Below are 26,649 nucleotides of genomic sequence, written 5' to 3' on the forward strand. Positions count from 1 at the left end.
TCTGGTGCAACGAAGAGTCATAATTAATGGAGACGAGGCCTTAACTGACATAGAATAAGAATAACTAGGAAGATGTCCGAAAGTTGTCTACCTGTGGTGCGGTGGACCTGGGCACGACATTTAATGGGGGAATAAGGGGAAGGTCGGCTCTACTGATTGTTATTTACATGCAATGGGACTAGGGAATGGGGGATCGGGGAAAGTTGGGGAGTATTGGAGAAAATAGGGGAATATTTACAAGCGGATATGGAGGCCAAATTCCATATTCGCAACATTGCACCCTTCTCTACCCTCGGGGCGTCCCGACCCGATAAATTTTTACCTACTTTAGTGTGGCACGCAATGTAGTTCCCTCTACTATTAACTCTACCCTGAGTGCGACAGTTTTACAGATATTCACAAATGAGTAAATATGTCCCCCTGCGACGTTGCACCCTTCTCCTCACAGAAACACACCCACAGGATAACCGAATCCGGAAAGAATTCGCAAACTACACATACAGCCGGTAGGGAGCATTATTTACAAGATTACGCTGATATCTACACTACGATCCAGGACCTGTCTTTGGAGGAACACATGCAGATGTTATGCATAGAGAGAGCGCGCTTGCCAACATCGATACACCAACCCACGAGTGCTCTGTGGCCGACGGCCTTTAATAACGTGCAGAGCACCCTTCCCGAGCATCAACAGCACCACCCCACCACCAATCGGTGCAGTCACCATTGTTCATTGGAATAAAAATAAATTCGACAACCCCTAACCCTGCAGGTGTCTCTTGCTCTTCTTGTGGTGCACTTGGTGTTAGTTAACAGTGGTTCACCTTTATGGCATAGGTGCCACGTTGACCCATAGGTCCATCCCCGGGTGGTGCTTGGCCGCAAACGAACTGCGGTCCATTGTGGGTGGCCACAAACATTGCGGTCCATATGGTGTATCGATCCCGGCAGCAAACAGCGAAAGTGCAGGCCCACAACTGCGCAGCCAGCACCTCTCTTTCCTCTCTCTCTACCCCAAAGCCAGATCCTCGGAGGTGGGAGACAAAAGAAGCAGACAAGTGAGTAAGGTGGTAAGGGCGCAAAAGTGCACGCAATGTAAGGTGATGCACACTGGGGGCACATGGGAACCAGGTGAGACAGGTACGTTCCTATCGTACGCCCCCCCCCCCCCCCCCCCCACCAGGTAACCTACATGGCCCCTCCCTTACCCCTTACTGTATCCACAAAACACAACACTACCCATAAACATCTACTTTACAAATCAACAGACATCCCTACCGTCTTCCCCGTTCCTCCCATAAACCAAATTCGTCTTCTCTCCCTCCTAACCAATCAAATTTGCCATTTCCAACTCTCATCAAAATTTGCCATCTCCAACTCAACATCAAAATTTGCCATCACCAATTCATCATCAGTCCCTCCTAAGGAGGGAGAGATGGGATCACCCCAATGTCTCATCCACGTCGTGATGCGTCTCACCAATCCTCACAGCAATTCTCATTTCTGCGACACAAACAAAGAAAACACAGGTGTGGAGTCATCATCATCACCACAGGTAAGTGGCTGCGTATGGTGCGACAGGTTCATCAATCCTAACTATCTCCTAAATGACTTTAACAACTTTACACTACCCGGGGTCTTTCTCCGGCCAAACCATTGGCCCTCTTACACTATGGGTTCTAAAAACCAATTCCCATTGGCCAAACTGTGGTGCTTTTCAATTTGGGGTCTCACTCCCCCGATTCATCTCCCGGTGCCCTCGCACAATTTCTGGGCGGTGGCGTGTACCTCTCCCAGCGGGTCTACCCACCTGCACACCTCCACCACTGCAGTTGCCTCCGAGCTTACCTGCTCCTTACCCTAACCTAACTACCTGGGGAAGGCCCTCTGGCGCTCTCCCCACTCGGTGCCCTCTCTGGCACTGGGCTACCCGGGTCCGTCCTCCGGATCCTCGGGCCCCATCCACAACTCTACCGGCTCCCAGAGCCCACCTGCGGCCTCACCTGGCCGACATCCTCACAGTGGTGGAGTGCCCAACCAACTACACACACTAACAGGCTACACGCCCAGCCATTTCCACAACACTAATGCACCCATTCACAACACCATTCTGCAACCGCACCACAGATGCCAATATCCAACCACAATTTACCTGTACCCTCTACCTAACACTTACACTACCCGCCCCGGGTATCCGTGATGGGGTCCACTCTTCCCCCATTCACACCTTCGCACCATGCACACCACTCCGTACCACTTACTCCCACTCTCTCCACACACCTGTACCTGCACACCTGTGCTCTCACACCTGGTGCCACCTGCACCCTTCTCTCCACAAGCGCATTCGCGCTGATCCACACACTCACTACTCACACACTGCTCCACAAACCTGTCCAGTTGCACACCTGTGCAATCACACCTGTTCAATTCTCACACACACGGCATCATCTCAGCTAACTACTCCCTTCTGAAACTTGCGCTTCCCAGTCGTCCCTTTAAACTATTGCGCTCCCTCGTCATTATCATCCACACTAAACTACCTGCGTCCCCACTACAGGTATCAGTCACTAACTAACCTTAACGTCACCTACTGTCATCTTCGCTAGATCCCTACACACCATATCCTAACCCACCCGGGCTTGTTTTCACTGCCATACACCCCATAAGCTATTGCTCCTTTGCCCCCATATGGGAAGGATGGTGGATTTGCCATCCCACCACATCGGGGGTCTCTCACTACCAATTTTGCACATCAAATTTCAACAAATCAAAAATTTGGCCAATCACTGCCCATCATCTGCCAATCACTACTGCCAATCCTTGGCCAATCATCAAATTTTGTTTTTCTCTAATTTTGGGTCCAAAACACTAACCTCATCACCCAGTCTACTCACTAATACCTCTCGGTGCGCCAATCCCTGTCCAAAGCCCGGCTTCGTAAAGCCAAGCAATGGATGCTGGTTGTTTTGTGCCAGCGGCTGGATGCGTCCGGCACTCGGTGCAGGGACGGGGGCTTACCCGTGCCGAGATCCCACACACCACCTCGGCGTGGAGCCATCCAATGTCCCGATCTCGACCTGCCGGCACGTCTCAACAAAACGCGGTCGCCATAACGACCCTTCCTATCGGGCCGCCAGCTCCGCCTAGTGGAGCCTGGACGCGGCCGTTCAAAGCGAGGCCCGGCACGCACCGAGGGCCTGCTTCGGCTAAAAGTCGCTCTAACCTCTAACCCGTGTAACGTCGATGCTTCACCTGGACGCTTACACCCCGCAGCCCGTTCCTTGCTCACACATCCAGCTGTGCCCATGCTCCTCGTACCTTTCCTTACACACCCAGGTACACTCATTCCACTCACAGCCTTGGTCACACACCTGACCACCGAACACTTTGGCACACATCCGTTGGTAGCACACCACACCAACACACCTCTTCGCGCCCCCTCCTCTGTGACAATCACAGGTGTGCCCTCATTCGCACACCCATCCACGTGCCTCACCACCAACTCCAGCGTGCATTCCCACTCACGCTCTACCATTCCAGGTGTACATCCTTCCATCCCAGGTGTACATCCTCGCTCACCTGTCACAACCAGCTCACTCTCCTTGTCACTCTCACTACTCTCACCTCCACTCGTGACAACGCACCCACCCTTACTCTTGACAGCGCACTCTTTCCTCATGCACCTGTCCGTCACACACCTTTCTCGCGCACACTCTCCCGTTACACCCTCTGTAACACTCACCACAGGTGGACACTCTTCCTTACTTCTGACAGCGCACTCTTTCCTCATGCACCTGTCCGTCACACACCTTTCTCGCGCACACTCTCCCGTTACACCCTCTGTAACACTCACCACAGGTGGACACTCTTCCTTACTTCTGACAGCGCACTCTTTCCTCATGCACCTGTCCGTCACACACCTTTCTCGCGCACACTCTTGCGTTACACCCTCTGTAACACTCACCACACCGCGCTTCCATGTGCTCCCTCGCACACGCGCTACGACCGACTCACTCTCGCCAGCACCCTCACTCCTTGGCACGCACTTTTTCCTCACACACCCCAGAGTCGGATTTTCTCGCACACCTCCTTTTTCGCACACCAGACCTGTCGCACACTTCACCCACGGCCTCTCACGAACACCCGGGTCCATCTCGACCCCCAAGCTCCTTAAATCCCCTGGCGCATCATACGCACGACCATATTGGTCACCACTTACACCGGGTCCTCTTCCTCTTCGCTTCTCCTCCATCACCTGCGAATCCCTCATCCGGTTAATGAGCACATCACGATCCAAACACAGACTTTGGACCAATTCTTTTATCTCCTCTTTTATCTCCTTGTTATCCCCTCTCCGTCGCTTCTTAATTTCGCTCACCCCTTCTTCCACTTCTTCTAATTTGTGCCTCACCTCTTTTATTCCCCGGTACGTCTCCTCAAGCTCGTCCTCCAAGGCTACCTTGACCGTTTCCATGTGCGTCCTCACCTGCCGGTCCTTCGTCTCCATTACCTCTACCACCTCGTCCAACCTCGTTGTCAGTCCCTCACGTACCATCTGACATTGCCTCTGTGTCGCTATCAAGTCGTTTTTAATTTCTTTTTGTGTCGCCTTTAAACCTCCTAATACCGCAGTGTTCCTTTGAACCTGCTCCACTAACTCCGTCTGTCCCACCGTCAGCTGCTCCACCTCCTGCGTCAGGTCCTCTATGCCCCCTTGTAACTTTACAGTCCCCTTTCTCACCTCCTTTTCCATGTGCTCCTCACAGTGCCTCACCTCCTCGCGCACTCCTCCGACCTCCTCACTCACTCCTCTCCTGATCTCCTCTCCCATCACTTGCATCTCCTGCCCAGATGCCACCCTCATCTGCTCCATTTCCTCCCTGTGAGCATCCAGTTTGGTTTCTACCCCCATTCTGACCCCCTCTATCTGCTGCTCCATTTGTTTAACTTCCCTTTCCGCTTGGTCCCTCATGTCCCTCAATTTGCCTTCCATACTGTTTTCTAACCCCTCTAACCCAGTTTTCACTCCCTCTATTTGATTCTCTTGAGCGGCCATTCTGTTTTCCACCCCCGTTAACCCATGTCTCACCTCTTTTATCCCGTTGTCTAACCCCTCAAAATTATTGTCTAACTTCCCAAATTTCTTGTCTAACTCCTCAAAATTATTGTCTAACTTCCCAAATTTCTTGTCTAACTCCTCAAAATTATTGTCTAACTTCCCAAATTTCTTGTCTAACTCCTCAAAATTATTGTCTAACTTCCCAAATTTCTTGTCTAACTCCTCAAAATTATTGTCTAACTTCCCAAATTTCTTGTCTAACCCCCCGATTTGATTCCCTAGTCGCTCCCCCATTCTGTTTTCCATTTTCTCCATTTCCCTGGCTCTTTTTTCGTTGTCGCTCTTCGACTCTGCCATGTATTCGCTAAACCGTGCCATGAACTGCTGCATGTCAAACGGCTGCATGTTAAAGCCCGCTGATACAGCCGGCTCGGCTACCGCGCGCTCGTGCGAGGCGCCTTTTTGCGCGCCCGCTACTTCGTGCGTGACGGCGCTATTTTGCGAACCTGCCGCCCTCACTGCTTCGCTCTCCTCTTGTCCCTCAATTTGGTCCTGGACCGACCCTGCTTCACTCTCCCCTACCGGACCCCAGCCGTCTTGATCCGCCATAGCGCGACTTTCAAAATTCGAGTTTCGTAAAACAAATTCGAAATTTCGCCGTTATACTTTCGTCGAGCGCAGTACCCGCGCTCCGGATCGATTTTGTCGAGCGCCGTACGCGCTCCGGATCGATTTTGTCGAGCGCAGTACGCGCTCCGGATCGATTTTGTCGAGCGCAGTACGCGCTCCGGATCGATTTTGTCGAGCGCAGTACGCGCTCCGGATCGATTTTCCCTCCCAAAATTTGGGCCTAACTAATTTAGTCCCGGGTCCGAATCTCACTCCTCGACACCAATCGTTACAGACACGACTTTGATGTTAAGGTGGGCCGAGCGGAATGGCCGTCGTGTCCGCACAAATTACCCGACTATACTCGACGTTGACGAAGTCGCGCTACGCTGGCTCAATAAGAAAAAGAAGACACCCGGCTGGATTACAATAACACAATACGACACCAAGGGTTCAGTTCTCAAGACCTCCGGAGGAGATTATATTCGTACGGAAAGGTCAGATTACAGGGGCTAGAGTTATAATCACAGAAAGACAGGCACTTAGACACACTCTTATATTAACCCCGGACAGACGACAGACAAACGGGACAAGGCTGACTCACACGGGGGTTGATGAAAAGGACAGCGGGTATCGATGGCTCAAGGTGCACTCTTGGCTCAAAGCAGAATCGACTCGGTCCGGTCCAGAGATGCAGGGAGGTCACAGCGCTCGGAAGGCGACGTTCTTTCTCCAAGCTGAGGCGCATCTGACGTCACATCCGGCGCGGGGCCGCGTATATCCGGCGGGGAGTGACACGCCCTCGGCTCGTTAGCTCCGCCTCGTGGAATCGGCACGTTGCTTCTCATTGGGTGCGTGCGGGGGGGGTTACTGGCTCCGCCCCTGACGAGGAGCTGACAGCCAGCCCCTTCGGGGTAACCCCGTGGAGCGCATGGTCTGGAGCTAATCGAGCCGGTGTGAGGACGCATCCTCCCCCGCTCCGCCGCCATCCCCTCTGTTGTTGTTGTAATTGTTGTTGTAGTTGTTGTTATTGTTGTTGTTTGGGGAAGAAGATGGGAGGAGGTATGGGAAAGGTCCTAAACTCACTACTGATGCCATATAATCACATTCTGGTGCAACGAAGAGTCATAATTAATGGAGACGAGGCCTTAACTGACATAGAATAAGAATAACTAGGAAGATGTCCGAAAGTTGTCTACCTGTGGTGCGGTGGACCTGGGCACGACATTTAATGGGGGAATAAGGGGGAGGTCGGCTCTACTGATTGTTATTTACATGCAATGGGACTAGGGAATGGGGGATCGGGGAAAGTTGGGGAGTATTGGAGAAAATAGGGGAATATTTACAAGCGGATATGGAGGCCAAATTCCATATTCGCAACAATATATAACTCGAATACCATGCTTTACAAAATCCCCACTCGGTTGATGTTAATCTTTAACATATATAACTCGAATACCATGCTTTACCAAATCCTCACTAGTTTGATGTTAATCTTTAACATATATAACTCGAATACCATGCTTTACAAAATCCTCATTCGTTTGATGTTAATCTTTAACATATATAACTCGAATACCATGCTTTACAAAATCCCCACTCGGTTGATGTTAATCTTTAACATATATAACTCGAATACCATGCTTTACAAAATCCCCACTCGGTTGATGTTAATCTTTAACATATATAACTCGAATACCATGCTTTACAAAATCCCCACTCGGTTGATGTTAATCTTTAACATATATAACTCGAATACCATGCTTTACAAAATCCTCACTCGTTTGATGTCAATCTTTAATACCCAATCACCATCAAACCTTTTGTCCGCCCCATCCTTCCCTTTCTCCGAGCTATTCTGAAATCTCTGACACACCTTCAACAGCTCTCCCTATCTCTTCCACCTCTTCCACATCTTACCCTACCCCTCCTCCCCCCTGTTCTGTATCTGATGCGCCCCCTTCCTCTTCATTAACGGTATGGACCTCAAACATCCGGGGCCTTCGTTCAAACTTAACTGATCTCTCCATACAGGTTGCTTCTGTCAAACCAGACGTGATCTGCTTAACAGAAACTTTCCTCCTTTATGATGTCTCTGATTCCATAGTATCTCTCCCGGGCTACTCCCTACTCCGGTATGATAGACCTGAGCCTCGTCCTGGAGGTGGGGTTGCTATCTTTATCAAAAACTCTCTTCCTCACTCGCCCTGCACTGCACTCTCTCCACCTCACCCCCAGGAATACCTCTGGCTACGGCTTCCCCTTCGCTCCCACCTCTTGTTCATATGTGTGTTGTACCGTCCACCAAACAGTGATGACTCCATCTACATCTCGCTGTCTGATGATATGGACCAACTTCTATCTACTCATCCCAACTCTCTCTTCCTCATATGTGGTGATTTCAATTGTCACCATGCCAGTTGGCTGGGTGTGGGTACCTCTCTCACCAGCCATGGCTCTTCAGCAAAGGACTTCTGCGACTCACTGGGACTGACCCAATCTGTCAATTTCCCGACCCGGATCTCAGTCAACGGAACATCTTCTCTTCTGGACTTGGTTATGACTAACTTCCCTGAAAATGTCTGCTGCTCTTCTTCTGCTCCGATCGGATCATCTGATCATGTCCTTGTTAAAGTGGACATCTCTCTGACCATCCTCAGGGAGCCTGCTCAGCGTCGACGAGTCTGGCATTTCACTCAGGCCAACTGGCACGGTCTTCAAGCAGCCATCAATCATCTGGACTGGTCTCCCATCTCTACCACCTCTGACATCAACTCATCCTGGGAATTCTTCCAAAGTAAATTGCTCTCTCTCATGCACAGATTTATCCCATCTCGTCTTCAGTTGTCATACCCTTCCTCCCGTCCATGGTACACGGAATCTTGTGGTGAGGCTGTTGCCCAGAAACAACTTGCCTTCGTCTCCTGGAAAGCAAATCCAACGGAAGGAAATCTCATTTCCTTTCACAAAGCCCGAAACAAGTGTGTGTCCACCCTCAGGAGAGCCAGGAAACAATATCTCTCCGTTCTCAAGACCGAACTCTCTTATCTGTCTCCCTCTTCCAAATCCTGGTGGCGTCTGGTCAAATCCGTTTCTGGTGTTTGTTCCCCCTCCATCCCCTCCCTTACCTCAAACGGCTACACAGCTGACTCCGCACGTGAAAAAGCTGAATGCCTCAACTCTGTGTTTGCCTCTAAATCTTGTGTCCCAAACCCATCCCTCTCTGTACCCACCATACCCAGTCGTACCCTGCTGCTCCTGGACTCCGTGTCCTTTCCTCCTGACAAGGTGGAAAAGTTTCTGTCAACCCTCGACTCTGATTCTGCAACTGGACCCGACGGCATCAGCCCACGGGTCCTAAAATCCTGCTCTGCTGCTCTATCTCACCCTCTCTCTGTTCTCTTCACCCTCTCTTTTGCTCAAGGTCAACTGCCATCTGCTTGGAAATCAGCCAACATCACCGCTTTGCACAAAAAAGGTGCAAAAACAGATCCTAGCAACTACAGACCAATCAGCCTTCTCCCAATTATCAGCAAAGTCATGGAATCCATCATTGCTTCGGATATGAAATCTTTCCTCTTCTCCAATGGCTTGATCTCTGATCATCAATTTGGTTTCAGACCAGGTCACTCTACTCTGGACATGCTGCTTCTGCTGTCTCAACAATGGATGGAGGTCCTCAATGCCAAACAGGAAATTAGAGCTGTCTCCCTCGACATATCACGTGCCTTCGACACGGTCTGGCACCCCGCTCTGCTCACCAAACTCTCCTCCTTTGGTATCCATGGAAATCTCCACGCATGGCTGGCGGACTTCCTCTCTAGTCGTCGTCAACGTGTGGCCCTGAATGGGTTTCTCTCATCTCCTCTTCCTGTTCAGGCTGGAGTTCCCCAAGGCAATGTTCTGGGCCCCGTGCTTTTTCTGGTCTTCATCAATGATCTCTCTGACTCTCTCGAAAATCCTCTCTATCTCTTTGCTGATGACTCCACTCTCTGCCGCTCCATTCCTCTTCCCTCAGATCGGCAGTCTGCTGCCTCCTCACTCTCTGAAGACCTGGACAAAATCACAGACTGGTCAAACAAGTGGAACATGTCTTTCAATCCTGACAAATCTCACACTCTTACTATGTCTCTCCGAAAAGATCGACTGGACAACCCTCCCATCTACTTTCTCAACAATCCTCTCCAAGAAGTTCTGTCGCTCAAGATTTTGGGTCTCACTATCTGCCATGATCTTTCTTGGGAAAACCACATTTCCAAGCTGGCCTCCAAAGCCAGTCGCCGACTGGGCATCCTCCGTCGTGCGAAGTCCTTCCTCGGCACACCTGAGCTCCTCACCACATACAAGGCTTTCATCCGCAGCTCAATGGAATACTGTTCTCCCCTATGGGCCGGTGCTCCTGCCTCACACCTAGCTCAGCTTCACGCTGTTGAAACCAAAGCTTTCAGAATTATTGGAATCTCCCGCGATGAAGCTATCTCTGAGGGCCTTTCACTCACTCACCGCAGGCAGGTAGGTGGTCTTTCTGTCTTCTACCGACTCCTCTCCGGCCTTGCACCCCCAGCTCTCTCTGTGCTCTGTCCCCCAAATATTCCTACAGGTCGCACAAGATCTGCCAGCAACCCTCTGATGGTTAAACTGCCGAAATCTCGGCTCTCTGCTCACCTTCACTCTTTCATTCCTCTTTTCTCCCGCCTCTGGAACAAACTCCCTCACTCCCTTCAATCCCACTCCTCCCTCCAGGTCTTTAAAACAGCTGTTCACCACCATCTCTTATCTTCCCCCATCCAAAACCTTGATCTTTTCTACCCCCGCTAATTCACCCCAGATCCACCTTGTTTGAAATTCCAACTTCTTTCCTGGAAGTCCTGGCAGTGTCCATATGTTTTATACCTCTCCCACCGCCCCCTTCCCATGCCCCCCCCCCCCCAAAGCCCTCGCCCTCTCTCAGATCTCTCGATGTCTCCATGTCTCTCGGTCCCTGCTCTCAAATGTTGTGTTTGTGTCCTTCCCCCTCTCTCCCCATCTTGTGTACCGCTCCCGATGTTATATGTTTTATGTGCCGGTTTGTCTTTCTGTGTGATTAATGTTCGCTCTTTCACGAGCCTCGATCTTGTATACAAAAAAAAAAAAAAAAAATAAAAAAAAAAATACATGAAACTCAAATACCATGCTTTACAAAATCCTCACTAGTTTGATGTTAATCTTTAACACATGAATCAGCCTCAGACTCATCAATATATTGTTAAACAATGAGAATTGTTCCAGGTGTTGTCATGACAGAGTTCAGCATTTGTGCCTCTGCTCCCAGCTTGGTGGTGCCTTGATACTTGCTTGGCATCAATAAGGTTAAATAATTTAACTAGGCGAATGTCAGGCCTGGCCAGCCGGTTCGTGAAAGACTTGGGCCAACCTTCCTCTCTCTCCTCCCCCACTCCTCCCCGCCCCCCCCGGCAAAGCCCCACAAGGTGGGATATTAATGGCCTTTAAAAAGTAACAACAACTTCGCCAGGTGCACTTCGTGTTGTTATTGCAGTTGTTGACAAAAACCTGTGATTTACTTGCCGACCTTACAATGGCTGCACCGAACCATTTACTAAGGAAGGACCGAAATCTAAGAAGGATGGAATAAATCATTCAACTTATGATTGACGAAGAATTATTTTGGATCAAACAATTCTTTCCTGGACATGAATTGATTCTCAAATAAATGGTCGTTTGTACCTGCGAGGGGAAGTAGCAGCAGAGGGATTTGTCTTAATAAAAAGAAACATTTGTTAAAATTTGGATTGTACATGGTGGCCCGAAAGTCCCTTTACCCCTCTCCAGTAAAGCATTCGTTCTTAAACAATTTTAATGTACAGGATTTATTGTGTGGTACTTACAATAATTACTCATGAGTCATTGTATGTGTCCGTGCTCCATCATTCACCTGAGTCATCGTTACCGCATGAGGTGGAGGGAGGTGCGAGACATTTACCAGGGTAAAGGGACTTTCGGGCCACCATGTGGAATGAAAACGACGAGGTGGCATGGAATCAAAACTGAAATGTATTAATAAATGAGAGATTGTTCACACAGGAGGATATTCCCAAATTTGCAGTAATACATGGAACTTTGAAAAAGTTCTACAAAGCAGATGTGCATAATGTCATCTTTGTTCAACTTTCAATATGCACAAGTAAATGCAATTAGGAAGACGTTTTGTTAATGTATTTGTACTGTTGTTGTAAATACTCTACATTTAACGTCTTTAGCTGTCTTGGACAAGTGTGAAATATTTGGAACACCCAGTGGAGGCTAAAGTGGAAATATGTACACTATATACAGACATGCAGACATCTCATCTCAAATTAAATAAATAATTGTTGAATTAGGCAAATTTAATTTGGATTTTAAGACGAATACAGTTTTTTTTTCTTCAAGCTGCATTTTACAACAATTTGATATACAAGTCAAAATGTGTAATGAAGTGGAATTACTTCACCGGTATATAAGTGGGAAGACAACCTGGTGACGCATCACCTGGACGGCATTAAATGATGTCAATAAGACAACAGGCCTGATGCACGATTAGGAAGGATCAAAATAATTGGAGAATCACAAATGCATCAGAGGTGCGCATGACCAAGGAAACCGCTAAAGGCACCTGCCAAAATTAGGTTTCCAAGTAAACCAACTTATATTTCAATTGGCAAGCACACGGAAGTGTTGATTTTACAGTGTACTTTTTAAAGTGAGGGGGAGCAAGCAAGATCCCAGTTAGAAAATGTGGGGAAATATGTCACCTTCTTGAAGGATTTATTTGTAAAGTAAACAGGGAAGAGGGTAACAAGACGCTAAAAACAAAAACGGAACAAACCAAGAGAGTCAAAGGACACAAGGTGGTAAATGGCAATATTCAAACATACAGTCAAGTGAAAAAGTAAGTACACCCCATGTAAAGTTTTGACTTTTTCAACATATTTCAACATACAGCTATTTGATCTTCATTTCAACAATATTGATAGATAAAGGTGATATAATATAACAAATATCATGAAACATTTACATTTTGTAGTCCATTGTATAATTTAAATAAACATAAATGCAAATTTCGCATGTGGAAAAAGTAAGTACACCCCTACATTTATCACAACTTCAAATACCTAAAATTAGAATCAGGTGCACCAGCTCAGGTGCAAATGATTAGAACATCGTTAGAGAGGATCTTGGAGGAACCTGTCTTATTTTAACCTCAGACATTTAGTTTGGTTTGCTCTTTGGTGTTGAAGTGTGCGGCGTCACCATGCCGAGATCAAAAGAGCTCTCTGAGGCCTTCAGAAAGAAGGTTATAGATGCCTACGAGTCTGGGAAGGGATTTAAAAGGATCTCCAACAATTTGAAATCAATCATTCGACTGTCCGGAAGATCATCTACAAGTGGAGAAGATTCCAAACAACTGCCAACTTGTTCAGGCCAGGCCGCCCCAGCAAGTTCAGCCCGAGAGCAGACCGCAAGATGCTGAAAGAAGTCTCTAAGAACCCCAGAATGTCATCACAGGACCTACAGGTAGCTCTTGCCACTGTTGATGTCAAAGTGCACGTGTCTACCATCAGAAAGAGGCTGCACAAATTTGATCGACATGGGAGGTGTGCCAGGAGGAAACCTTTGCTGTCCAGAAAGAACATCAGGGCAAGACGAAAGTTTGCCAATGAACACCTAGGCATAGACCAGCACATCTGGAACAATGTGCTATCGACAGATGAGTCAAACGTCGAGCTATTTGGCCACAGTACCACAAGACATGTTTGGCGAAAACCAAAGACAGCATTTGACCACAAGAACCTGATACCAACTGTAAAGCATGGTGGTGGAAATATTATGGTTTGGGGCAGCTTTGGTGCATCAGGGCCTGGGCAGCTCACCATCATAGAATCCACTATGAATTCTTCATTGTACCGGAGGGTGCTTGAGGATAATGTGAGGCCATCTGTCGGAAAGTTGAAGCTCAACCGAAGGTGGACCTTGCAACATGACAATGACCCTAAACATACCAGTAAATCCACCAAGGAATGGCTGAAAAGAAAGAAATGGAGGGTTCTGGAATGGCCAAGTCAAAGCCCGGATCTAAATCCCATCGAGATGTTGTGGGGGGATTTGAAACGAGCTGTGCATGCAAGAAACCCCTCAAACATCGCACAGCTGAAAGAATTCTGCTTGGAGGAGTGGGCAAAAATTTCTCCCAGTCGATGTCAGAGACAGGTAGACAGTTATAAGAAACGTCTACTTGAAGTTGTTTCTTCCAAAGGGGGCAATACCACTGATTAGAGCCAAGGGTGTACTTACTTTTCCACATGCGAAATTTGCACTTATGTTTATTTATATTATACAATGGACAAAATGTAAATGTTTCATGATATTTGTTATATTATATCACCTTTATCTATCAATATTGTTGAAATGAAGATCAAATAGCTGTATGTTGAAATATGTTGAAAAAGTCAAAACTTTACATGGGGTGTACTTACTTTTTCACGTGACTGGATGTACAATGATTGGAAATAAAGCAATTCCGATCCCAATAGGCACCACAGATCACACCGATACAACAAGACAATATTATGAGCAAGACATCCCTTTGTCCGATGCACAGGGTAGACGCCAGACTCAAAATAGACCGCTTCAGGAACCAGGTGTGAGACGATGGCTCCTTGCGTCCTCCCCTCCCAGATAACAAAGTCCTCCCCCAGAGAATGCCAAAGGACCTTGCGCCACCTTTTCCCCACCTTACTCTCTCATTGTTGGTTACCTTGTGTCTGCCTCATTCTTGATGACGTCAATACGTGTTAGTGTATGCCAAAAGTACCTATTAGTATGTGCAAGATTGGATGCTGCAGACCCCTAAACTCCTTTTAATAATGGAATTTAACAACATAGGGGAAATACCCCTGGTGCTCACCTGGTAGAATAAACAGTATACTACACTGACTATAGGTATTTTAAACCAATTTCAATGGTTGCAAGATGACAGGGCAGCATCTAGAATCATACTAACATAATCATAACACTTTAAGCAAACAAACAAACAAATACCTATTTTTGGGGGCAACCTCTACCCCCAACCCCCCCCCCCCCCCCATCCTGTGTACCTCCTCAGACCCTAATTTGTCTAATGCCTTGACCAAATATTGGTACATCACAGGCGATGAAGGTTGTGGTGAAGTTTCATTGAAATTGTGTATGTAGTTTCACAGAAAAGAGCAAATACTTATTTTGGGGGGCAATCCCCCAGTTGACCGGCTATTCGTCTCCATGGGTGTTCACCCCGGGAACGCGACAATATATTTTGGGAGGGTGGGGGTCATGAAGATAGTTGTAGGGTGAGGAATGTATAAACACAAATGGCACAATATACTGTATTACAGACCAAAGCTAGACTGGTATTCAGTAGAACACATACAGTACCTCTACCAGGCTGAAGAGTTTACGTTTTGTATCCCACTGCTGGGCAGGATCCCATTTGGGATCTTCACCAAAATCGAATCGATTTGTCCTCATCACACATCCAACGTGTCCAACAAGTTTCGTCCGAATCCACACGTAACATTTTGAGATATCGTGCTATATATCGTTTTTGGTCTATCTCTTAATGGTGTAGAATGACTTAAAAACCCCGGTAGAATTAGAAAATTACTCACCCCAATGAGTATCAGGTCCAGCTCCTGCCTCCCCCAGAGCATCATATTGAATCAGGTAGTCAATGATCTTGGAACCAATAGGTTGCTCAAGATCTTCCCACTCAAATGCCACGAGTGTGCTTGTCGGCTCCAGGGCAGCAGAGAGGTGGAGGCTACGAATAGGTGGAAGACGAATTTTTTTATGAACAGTCGACCAACAGTGAGAAAGATTGACCCAAATTTATGTAAAGTTTGCAAAACATATACACATGACAGCAACATCAAAAAGCAAAACTGAATGATAATATTAATAATTCGTTACTGCTGGGATTTTTATACCTCCGCCTGGTTGGCCATATACCAACCCAGACGACCCAAAAGACCCCAAGGACCAAAAAAAAAACCCAAGACCCAAAATATCCCAAACACCCCAAAAAACCCCGAAGACTGGAAAGATCGAAAAGAGCCAGAAGACCGAAAAGACCCTGCAGACCCAAAATACCCCAAAGACCCTTAAATACCCCAAAGATCGATTTTGAGGACCCAAAATACTTAAATGACTCAAAAGACCTTGAGGACCCAAAATACTCAAATGACCCAGAAGAGCCGATGAACCAGAAGACCCAAAATACACAAAAGACACTGAAGACCCAAAAGATCCTGAGGACCCAAATGACCCAGAGGACACAAAAGACCCCAATGACACAAAAGACCCCATGGACACAAAGACCCCAAAGACTCCGAAGACCCAAAATAAGAATAATTATGCCTCTTAAATTGGAATTGTAGACGGTGGCTTGCAAACTGAGCCTCAAGGTCGGTGTACAGAAGCGATATTTTTTAAATCACAATAAATAAAAAGCACAGGGAGGTGAAATTTGCTGCACATGATGTCCGATGGGCGCAGAGTAAAACGAGTGTTAATTTACGTCTGCAGGATGTCTAATAAATAAAGATGATATGAGCACACCTGACACTAGGCCCAGATTTCAGACGTTGGCATGCTCACGTGGCTGTACCCTCAAAACTGTTCCAACCCGTCATTTTTGACGGTTTTATACTAGTTATCCTCGACTGAGGAGAGGGTATTGCATTTGAATCCGTTTGTTACTTGCGAAAATCGAAGATTTTTCAAGTATATTGGTTGGTTTTGTGCGTTATTCTGTCTGTTTGTCTGTCTGTCTGTTTGCTTGTCTGTCTGTCTGTAAGTCAGTCGCCTACAGGTCACAATTTTCAACCAATCTTCACGAAACTTCACCAAATGGTAGAGTTGGTCATAAGCAAGAAGCCTATTGTTTTTGGGCTCAAAAGGTTAATACATCAACAGAGGCCAAAGGTCACCAAATTCGTCATATTTTGTAAATGCTCAATTTTCATCCGATCGACTTGTTGAAATTTGAAGAGGATTTGCATATCTGGTCACTGAATTCAATCACCAACTAGAACGACACTCAGTAGGGAGCATACCTCCTCCAGGTGAACAGTTTACGTTGTGTATCCCAGAGTAGACAAGAAAATCACAATACAGAATCACGTTTAATCAAAATAATCCATCCACAACTTTTTGAGATATCCTGCTATGTATCGTTTTTGGCCCTATCTACCAATGATGAAGAATCACTAAAAATATTATAGTAGCCGGATCCAAATCCGGATCTTCACCAAAATCTAATCATTTAGTCATTGTCACATTCGCTACATCTCTGCCAATTTTCGTCCGAATCCGTCCACAACCTTTTGAGATATTTTGTTCACAAATAAACAGACAGAGAGACAAACGGACAGACAGATAGGAGTGAAAACATAACCTCCATCCACCTTTGGTGGCGAAGGTAATAACATTGATTAAACTTTTAGGCATTGTTTTAAATACAAAATTGACCAAACCAAAAAGATCCGTTCTGTAATTCTACGTTTTCTTCTCTTCTTTAGAGAGTCGAACTGAAAATTGGTTTACGCCCAGAACTTGGTTTAACTGTTAGAAAATGCATTGGGCGACAAGGGGGTACTATAACACTGGTCAACGGCCAAGTTGGTTCTGACTTATTTTCAACTGTTTATAACTAATTTGGTGCCCACGAATCCGAATCTGACCTTAAAGTTTCGCCATCACGTAACCTTGACGTAGTACATCATAAGTGTGGAAAAAAATCTTTAGAGGATGCAAATTTTTTGATTCAGTCTCAATAAGTCTATTTATTGTCACAAAAAATAATATGAACTTTATAAAATATCACAAAAAATAATATGAACTTTATATAAAATATCACAAAAAAAAATGAACTTTATAAAATATCACAAAAAATAATATGAACTTTTTAAAATATCACAAAAAATAATATGAACTTTATAAAATATCACAAAAAAAATGAACTTTATAAAATATCACAAAAAATAATATGAACTTAATGTTTTTATTTACATCACATAAAAAAATGTAAATCTCCAAAAACATTATGAGCTTTATAAAATATCACAAAAAATAATATGAACTTTAAGTTTTTATTTACATCACATAAAAAAATGTAAATCTCCAAAAATAATATGAACCTTATAAAAATCACAAAAAATAATATGAACTTAATGTTTTTATTTACATCACATAAAAAAATGTAAATCTCCAAAAACAATATGAACTTTACAAAATATCACAAAAAATAATATGAACTTTAAGTTTTTATTTACATCACATAAAAAAATGTAAATCACCAAAAATAATATGAACTTTATAAAATATCACAAAAAATAATATGAACTTCAAGTTTTTATTTCCATCACATAAAAAAATGTAAATCTCCAAAAATAATATGAAATTTACAAAATATCACAAAAAATAATATGAACTTTAAGTTTTTATTTACATCACATTAAAAAATGTAAATCTCCAAAAATAATATGAACTTTATAAAATAAAATAAAAATAATATGAACTTTATAAAATATCACAAAAAATAATATGAAATTTAAGTTTTTATTTACATCACATACTAAAATGTACATCTCCAAAAATAATATTAACTTTATAAAATATCTCAAAAATAATATGAAATTTAAGTTTTTATTTACATCACATACTAAAATGTAAATCTCCAAAAATAATATGAACTTCATAAAATATCACAAAAAATAATATGAAATTTAAGTTTTTATTTACATCACATACTAAAATGTACATCTCCAAAAATAATATTAACTTTATAAAATATCTGAAAAATAATATGAAATTTAAGTTTTTATTTACATCACATACTAAAATGTACATCTCCAAAAATAATATTAACTTTATAAAATATCTGAAAAATAATATGAAATTAAAGTTTTTATTTGCATCACATAAAAAAATGTAAATCTCCAAAAATAATATGAACTTTATAAAAGATCACAAAAAATAATATGAACTTTAAGTTTTTATTTACATCACATTAAAAGTGCTTCTGAACTTTACTTTTGCGTTTGTAGGAGCAATCACTTTCACGCGTAAAGTCCAACAGTAGTCGCCCATCATGTTTGGATTGAATCGGCCTTGATATCGAGTCTCCATGATGGCAATTTCCTGGTGAAACCTTTCTCCATGTTCATCACTGACATCGCCAAGATTTTGTGGAAAGAACTCCAGATGAGAATGGAAGAAATGTATCTTGAGTGACATTGAAGCACCGAGCTCTGAATACATTTGGCCTGAATACAAAATGCTGTTTGGCGAAAACTGAGCACCATCACCCATCCATCACCCATCTAACGCCATCCCTACCGTGAATCATGGTGGTGGCAGCATCATGCTATGGGGATGCTTTTCAGCGGCAGGGAGACTTGTAAGGATAGAGGGAACAATGAATGGAGCCAAATACAGCAAATCCTTGAGGAGATTGAGGAGACCTGCTTCAGAGTGAAAAAGACCTGAGACTGTGGCGAAGATTTACGTTCCAACAGGACAATGACCCCAAGCAAACAGCCAAAGCAATACAGGAATGGCTTCAGAGCAAGATCGTGAAAATCCGTGAGTTTCCCAGACTTGAATCCTATTGAAAATCTGTGGAAATACTTGAAGATTGCTGTTCACCGACACTCCCCATCCAACTTGACAGAGCCCTCAACACCAAAATGGCTGTGCTTGCTCTCTCTACCCCAAAATGGCTGTGATTGTTCTCGCTACCCCATAATAGCTCTGTATGCTCTGTTTACCCCATAATGGCTCTGCTTGGTCTCTCTACCCGAAAATGGCTGTGATTCTTCTCTCCACCCCATAATAGCTGTGCTTGCTCTCTCTACCCCATAATGGCGCTGCTTGCTCTCTCTACCCCATAATGGATGTGCTTGCTCTCTCTACCCCATAATGGCTCTGCTTGCTCTCTCTACCCCATAATGGCTGTGTTTGCTCTCTCTACCCCAAAATGGCTGTGCTTGCTCTCTCTACCCCATAATGGCTCTGCTTGCTCTCTCTACCCCATAATAGCTGTGCTTGCTCTCTCTACCCCAAAATGGCTGTGCTTGCTCTCTCTACCCCATAATGGCTGTGATTGTTCTCTCTACCCCAAAATGGCTCTGATTGGTCTCTCTACCCCATAATGGCTCTGCTTGGTCTCTCTACCCCAAAATGGCTGTGATTGTTCTCCCTACCCCATAATAGCTCTGCTTGCTCTCTCTACCCCAAAATGGCTGTGATTGTTCTCTCTACCCCAAAATGGCTGTGATTGTTCTCTCTACCCCATAATGGCTCTGTTTGCTCTCTCTACCCCATAATGGCTCTGCTTGCTCTCTCTACCCCAAAATGGCTGTGATTGCTCTCTCTACCCCAAAATAGCTGTGATTGCTCTCTCTACCCCATAATGGCTCTGTTTGCTCTCTCTACCCCAAAATGGCTCTGCTTGCTCTCTCTACCCCAAAATGGCTCTGCTTGCTCTCTCTACCCCAAAATAGCTGTGATTGCTCTCTCTACCCCATAATAGCTCTGCTTGCTCTCGCTACCCCATAATAGCTCTGCTTGTTCTCTCTACCCCAAAATGGCTGTGATTGTTCTCTCTACCCCAAAATGGCTGTGATTGTTCTCTCTACCCCAAAATGGCTGTGCTTGTTCTCTCCACCCCATAATAGCTGTGCTTGCTCTCGCTACCCCATAATAGCTGTGCTTGCTCTCTCTACCCCAAAATGGCTCTGCTTGGTCTCGCTACCCCAAAATGGCTGTGCTTGCTCTCTCTACCCCATAATAGCTGTGCTTGCTCTCTCTACCCCATAATAGCTGTGCTTGCTCTCTCTACCCCAAAATGGCTGTGATTGTTCTCGCTACCCCATAATAGCTCTGTATGCTCTGTTTGCCCCATAATGGCTCTGCTTGGTCTCGCTACCCCAAAATGGCTGTGATTGTTCTCTCTACCCCATAATAGCTGTGCTTGCTCTCTCTACCCCAAAATGGATGTGCTTGCTCTCTCTACCCCATAATGGCTCTGCTTGCTCTCTCTACCCCATAATGGCTGCGTTTGCTCTCTCTACCGCATAATGGCTCTGTTTGCTCTCTCTACCCCATAATGGCTCTGCTTGCTCTCTCTACCCCATAATGGCTGTGTTTGCTCTCTCTACCCCATAATGGCTCTGTTTGCTCTCTCTACCCCATAATGGCTCTGCTTGCTCTCTCGACCCCATAATGGCTGTGTTTGCTCTCTCTACCCCATAATGGCTCTGCTTGCTCTCTCTACCCCATAATGGCTCTATTTGCTCTCTCTACCCCATAATGGCTGTGTTTGCTCTCTCTACCCCATAATGGCTCTGCTTACTCTATCTACCCCATAATGGCTGTGTTTGCTCTCTCTACCCCATAATGGCTGTGTTTGCTCTCGCTACCCCATAATGGCTGTGTTTGCTCTCTCTACCCCATAATGGCTGTGTTTGCTCTCTCTACCCCATAATGGCTCTGCTTGCTCTCTCTACCCCCATAATGGCTCTGCTTGCTCTCTCTACCCCATAATGGCTGTGTTTGCTCTCTCGCTACCCCATAATGGCCCTGCTTGCTCTCTCTACCCCATAATGGCTGTGTTTGCTCTCTCTACCCCATAATGGCTCTGCTTGCTCTCTCGACCCCATAATGGCTGTGTTTGCTCTCTCTACCCCATAATGGCTCTGCTTGCTCTCTCTACCCCATAATGGCTGTGTTTGCTCTCTCTACCCCATAATGGCTCTGCTTGCTCTCTCTACCCCATAATGGCTGTGTTTGCTCTCTCTACCCCATAATGGCTCTGTTTGCTCTCTCTACCCCATAATGCCTGTGTTTGCTCCCTCTACCCCATAATGGCTCTGCTTGCTCTCTCTACCCCATAATGGCTCTGCTTGCTCTCTCTACCCCATAATGGCTGTGTTTGCTCTCTCTACCCTATAATGGCTCTGCTTGCTCTCTCTTCCCCATAATGGCTGTGTTTGCTCTCTCTACCCCATAATGGCTCTGCTTGCTGTCTCTACCCCATAATGGCTCTGCTTGCTCTCTCTACCCCATAATGGCTCTGCTTGCTCTCCCTACCCCATAATGGCTGTGTTTGCTCTCTCTACCCCATAATGGCTCTGCTTGCTCTCTCTACCCCATAATGGCTGTGTTTGCTCTCTCTACCCCATAATGGCACTGCTTGCTCTCGCTACCCCATAATGGCTCTGCTTGCTCTCTCTACCCCATAATGGCTCTGCTTGCTCTCTCTATCCCATAATGGCTCTGCTTGCTCTCTCTACCCCATAATGGCTCTGCTTGCTCTCTCTACCCCATAATGGCTGTGTTTGCTCTCTCTACCCCATAATGGCTCTGCTTGCTCTCTCTACCCCATAATGGCTCTGCTTGCTCTCTCTACCCCATAATGGCTCTGCTTGCTCTCGCTACCCCATAATGGCTGTGTTTGCTCTCTCTACCCCATAATGGCTCTGCTTGCTCTCTCTACCCCATAATGGCTCTGCTTGCTCTCTCTACCCCATAATGGCTGTGTTTGCTCTCTCTACCCCATAATGGCTCTGCTTGCTCTCTCTACCCCATAATGGCTGTTTGCTCCCTCTACCCCATAATGGCTCTGCTTGCTCTCTCTACCCCATAATGGCTCTGCTTGCTCTCTCTACCCCATAATGGCTGTGTTTGCTCTCTCTACCCCATAATGGCTCTGCTTGCTCTCACTTCCCCATAATGGCTGTGTTTGCTCTCTCGACCCCATAATGGCTCTGCTTGCTGTCTCTACCCCATAATGGCTCTGCTTGCTCTCTCTACCCCATAATGGCTCTGCTTGCTCTCTCTACCCCATAATGGCTGTGTTTGCTCTCGCTACCCCATAATGGCTCTGCTTGCTCTCTCTACCCCATAATGGCTCTGCTTGCTCTCTCTACCCCATAATGGCTCTGCTTGCTCTCTCTACCCCATAATGGTGCTGTTTGCTCTCTCTACCCCATAATGGTGCTGCTTGCTCTCTCTACCCCATAATGGCTCTGCTTGCTCTCTCTACCCCATAATGGCTCTGCTTGCTCTCTCTACCCCATAATGGCTCTGCTTGCTCTCTCTACCCCATAATGGCTGTGTTTGCTCTCTCTGCCCCATAATGGCTCTGCTTGCTCTCTCTACCCCATAATGGCTCTGCTTGCTCTCTCTACCCCATAATGGCTGTGTTTGCTCCCTCTACCCCATAATGGCGCTGTTTGCTCTCTCTACCCCATAATGGCGCTGCTTGCTCTCTCTACCCCATAATGGCTCTGCTTGCTCTCTCTACCCCATAATGGCTGTGCTTGCTCTCTCTACCCCATAATGGCTCTGCTTGCTCTCTCTACCCCATAATGGCTGTGTTTGCTCTCTCTACCCCATAATGGCTCTGCTTGCTCTCTCTACCCCATAATGGCTCTGCTTGCTCTCTCTACCCCATAATGGCTCTGTTTGCTCTCTCTACCCCATAATGACGCTGCTTGCTCTCTCTACCCCATAATGGCTCTGCTTGCTCTCTCTACCCCATAATGGCTCTGCTTGCTCTCTCTACCCCATAATGGCTGTGTTTGCTCTCGCTACCCCATAATGGCTCTGCTTGCTCCCTCTACCCCATAATGGCGCTGTTTGCTCTCTCTACCCCATAATGGCTCTGCTTGCTCTCTCTACCCCATAATGGCTCTGCTTGCTCTCTCTTCCCCATAATGGCTATGTTTGCTCTCTCTACCCCATAATGGCTCTGCTTGCTCTCTCTACCCCATAATGGCTCTGCTTGCTCTCTCTACCCCATAATGGCTGTGTTTGCTCCCTCTACCCCATAATGGCGCTGTTTGCTCTCTCTACCCCACAATGGCGCTGCTTGCTCTCTCTACCCCATAATGGCTCTGCTTGCTCTCTCTACCCCATAATGGCTGTGCTTGCTCTCTCTACCCCATAATGGCTGTGTTTGCTCTCTCTACCCCACAATGGCGCTGTTTGCTCTCTCTACCCCATAATGGTGCTGTTTGCTCCCTCTACCCCATAATGGCGCTGTTTGCTCTCTCTACCCCATAATGGCGCTGCTTGCTCTCTCTACCCCATAATGGCGCTGCTTGCTCTCTCTACCCCATAATGGCTCTGCTTGCTCTCTCTACCCCATAATGGCTCTGCTTGCTCTCTCTACCCCATAATGGCTGTGTTTGCTCCCTCTACCCCATAATGGCGCTGTTTGCTCTCTCTACCCCATAATGGCGCTGCTTGCTCTCTCTACCCCATAATGGCTCTGCTTGCTCTCTCTACCCCATAATGGCTGTGCTTGCTCTCTCGACCCCATAATGGCTGTGTTTGCTCTCTCTACCCCATAATGGCGCTGTTTGCTCCCTCTACCCCATAATGGCGCTGTTTGCTCTCTCGACCCCATAATGGCGCTGCTTGCTCTCTCTACCCCATAATGGCTGTGTTTGCTCTCTCTACCCCATAATGGCGCTGTTTGCTCTCTCTACCCCATAATGGCGCTGTTTGCTCCCTCTACCCCATAATGGCGCTGTTTGCTCTCTCTACCCCATAATGGCGCTGCTTGCTCTCTCTACCCCATAATGGCGCTGCTTGCTCTCTCTACCCCATAATGGCTCTGCTTGCTCTCTCTACCCCATAATGGCTCTGCTTGCTCTCTCTACCCCATAATGGCTGTGTTTGCTCCCTCTACCCCATAATGGCGCTGCTTGCTCTCTCTATCCCATAATGGCGCTGCTTGCTCTCTCTACCCCATAATGGCTCTGCTTGCTCTCTCTACCCCATACTGGCTGTGTTTGCTCTCTCTACCCCATAATGGCGCTGTTTGCTCCCTCTACCCCATAATGGCGCTGTTTGCTCTCTCTACCCCATAATGGCGCTGCTTGCTCTCTCTACCCCATAATGGCTGTGTTTGCTCTCTCTACCCCATAATGGCGCTGTTTGCTCTCTCTACCCCATAATGGCGCTGTTTGCTCTCTCTACCCCATAATGGCTCTGCTTGCTCTCTCTACCCCATAATGGCTCTGCTTGCTCTCTCTACCCCATAATGGCGCTGCTTGCTCTCTCTACCCCATAATGGCTCTGCTTGCTCTCTCTACCCCATAATGGCGCTGCTTGCTCTCTCTACCCCATAATGGCTGTGCTTGCTCTCTCTACCCCATAATGACTGTGTTTGCTCCCTCTACCCCATAATGGCGCTGCTTGCTCTCTCTATCCCATAATGGCGCTGCTTGCTCTCTCTACCCCATAATGGCTCTGCTTGCTCTCTCTACCCCATAATGGCTGTGCTTGCTCTCTCTACCCCATAATGGCGCTGCTTGCTCTCTCTATCCCATAATGGCGCTGCTTGCTCTCTCTACCCCATAATGGCTCTGCTTGCTCTCTCTACCCCATAATGGCTCTGCTTGCTCTCTCTACCCCATAATGGCTGTGCTTGCTCTCTCTACCCCATAATGACTGTGTTTGCTCCCCCTACCCCATAATGGCTGTGTTTGCTCCCTCTACCCCATAATGGCGCTGCTTGCTCTCTCTATCCCATAATGGCGCTGCTTGCTCTCTCTACCCCATAATGGCTCTGCTTGCTCTCTCTACCCCATAATGGCTGTGCTTGCTCTCTCTACCCCATAATGGCGCTGCTTGCTCTCTCTACCCCATAATGGCTCTGCTTGCTCTCTCTACCCCATAATGGCTGTGTTTGCTCCCTCTACCCCATAATGGCGCTGCTTGCTCTCTCTATCCCATAATGGCGCTGCTTGCTCTCTCTACCCCATAATGGCTCTGCTTGCTCTCTCTACCCCATAATGGCTGTGCTTGCTCTCTCTACCCCATAATGGCTGTGTTTGCTCTCTCACCCAAATTTATCTGCTTGAAGAAAATAAGTCAGATTACAGTGGAGTGGATTTGAAATGAAAACGAATGGATAGAACAAATAGTCAGGAAGCATATGTAATCTACTTTATAAATTTTGCCAAAAGTGATTTTTCACTTTTAACAGAGAGTTGACTGAGACTTTAACTGAGATCTCGCGAGATCTTGGAGACGGCGGCAGGGATTTTCGAAGCTCCACACGGTCTCCACGTTTTTCGAAGTTAAGTCTGTTCACAATTGTATTTTGTCGAAACTGTATTTATCTTTCGGTGTGTGAAGTTATTGTGTGCAACTTTGGTTGTTTCTCGGTGTTTATCTTTCATAAATTGATCGTCTGTTTGCCGTGTCGTGTCTTGAGGCCTTGTACAGTGTGCACTGTACAACCTTGAGGCTTTGTTTTTCTCTCAGCGGTCCGTCTTTTGTGATCCAATAACTTTCGTTCTCTGTATTCCCAGTCTTTTCACCCATAGCCTACTTCCTTGTGTAAATCTCAACTCAAAAAAAAAAAAAAAAAAAAAAAAAAAAAACATTTTCCTTCTCTGTTATCATTCGTTTATTCATTCTTATTCGTTCGTTCGTTCTTCGACCACGTGTTTCTCCCCCATTTCCCCAGATAGTTTTCACTCATTAACCTTCAATGTTTACACTTTCCCCTCAAGTTATGTATTCCGTCATATTTTATAACACCTTTTTCTTCTTCTTCTTTAAAAGGCTGCTTTCGACTCGCTCACCAAATCAATTCATCCCAAAAAAAATATCCATCTCCTATAGTGCCTTTTTTCTACATTCCCTAAACTCTCCTGCACTCCATCCTCCATCCAGCGTCCTTAAACGTATTTTTAACTCGAAGGTCACAAGCAACTCATTTTGCAATAAATGTTCGTTTCCCATAAATCGTACACTTTCAAAAATCCAATCTCACCCCTCCCCTCCAAATCTTCCCCATAACCCCTCCCCTCCAAATCTTCCCCATCACCCCTCCCCTCCAAATCTTCCCCATCATCCATCCCTTTCAAATCTCCCCCCTTGCCCCC

At 46.1% G+C, this 26,649-nt stretch overlaps 1 protein-coding gene across 1 annotated transcript in view; it reads right to left on the reverse strand.

Annotated features, from left to right (window-relative positions):
- The window catches only part of LOC137439145 (astrotactin-2), a 1,262,948-nt gene that overhangs the window by 54,875 nt on the left and 1,181,424 nt on the right, over positions 1–26,649 (reverse strand). The window contains exon 19 of the mRNA XM_068134866.2: positions 15,349–15,500. Within this exon, the coding sequence (XP_067990967.2) occupies positions 15,349–15,500 (152 nt within the window). The remainder of the gene's footprint in view (positions 1–15,348; positions 15,501–26,649) is intronic.

Source organism: Myxine glutinosa, chromosome 13 (genome assembly GCF_964187855.1).
Source record: "Myxine glutinosa chromosome 13, kmMyxGlut1.1, whole genome shotgun sequence".
In the NCBI taxonomy this organism is placed as follows: Eukaryota; Metazoa; Chordata; class Myxini; order Myxiniformes; family Myxinidae; genus Myxine; species Myxine glutinosa.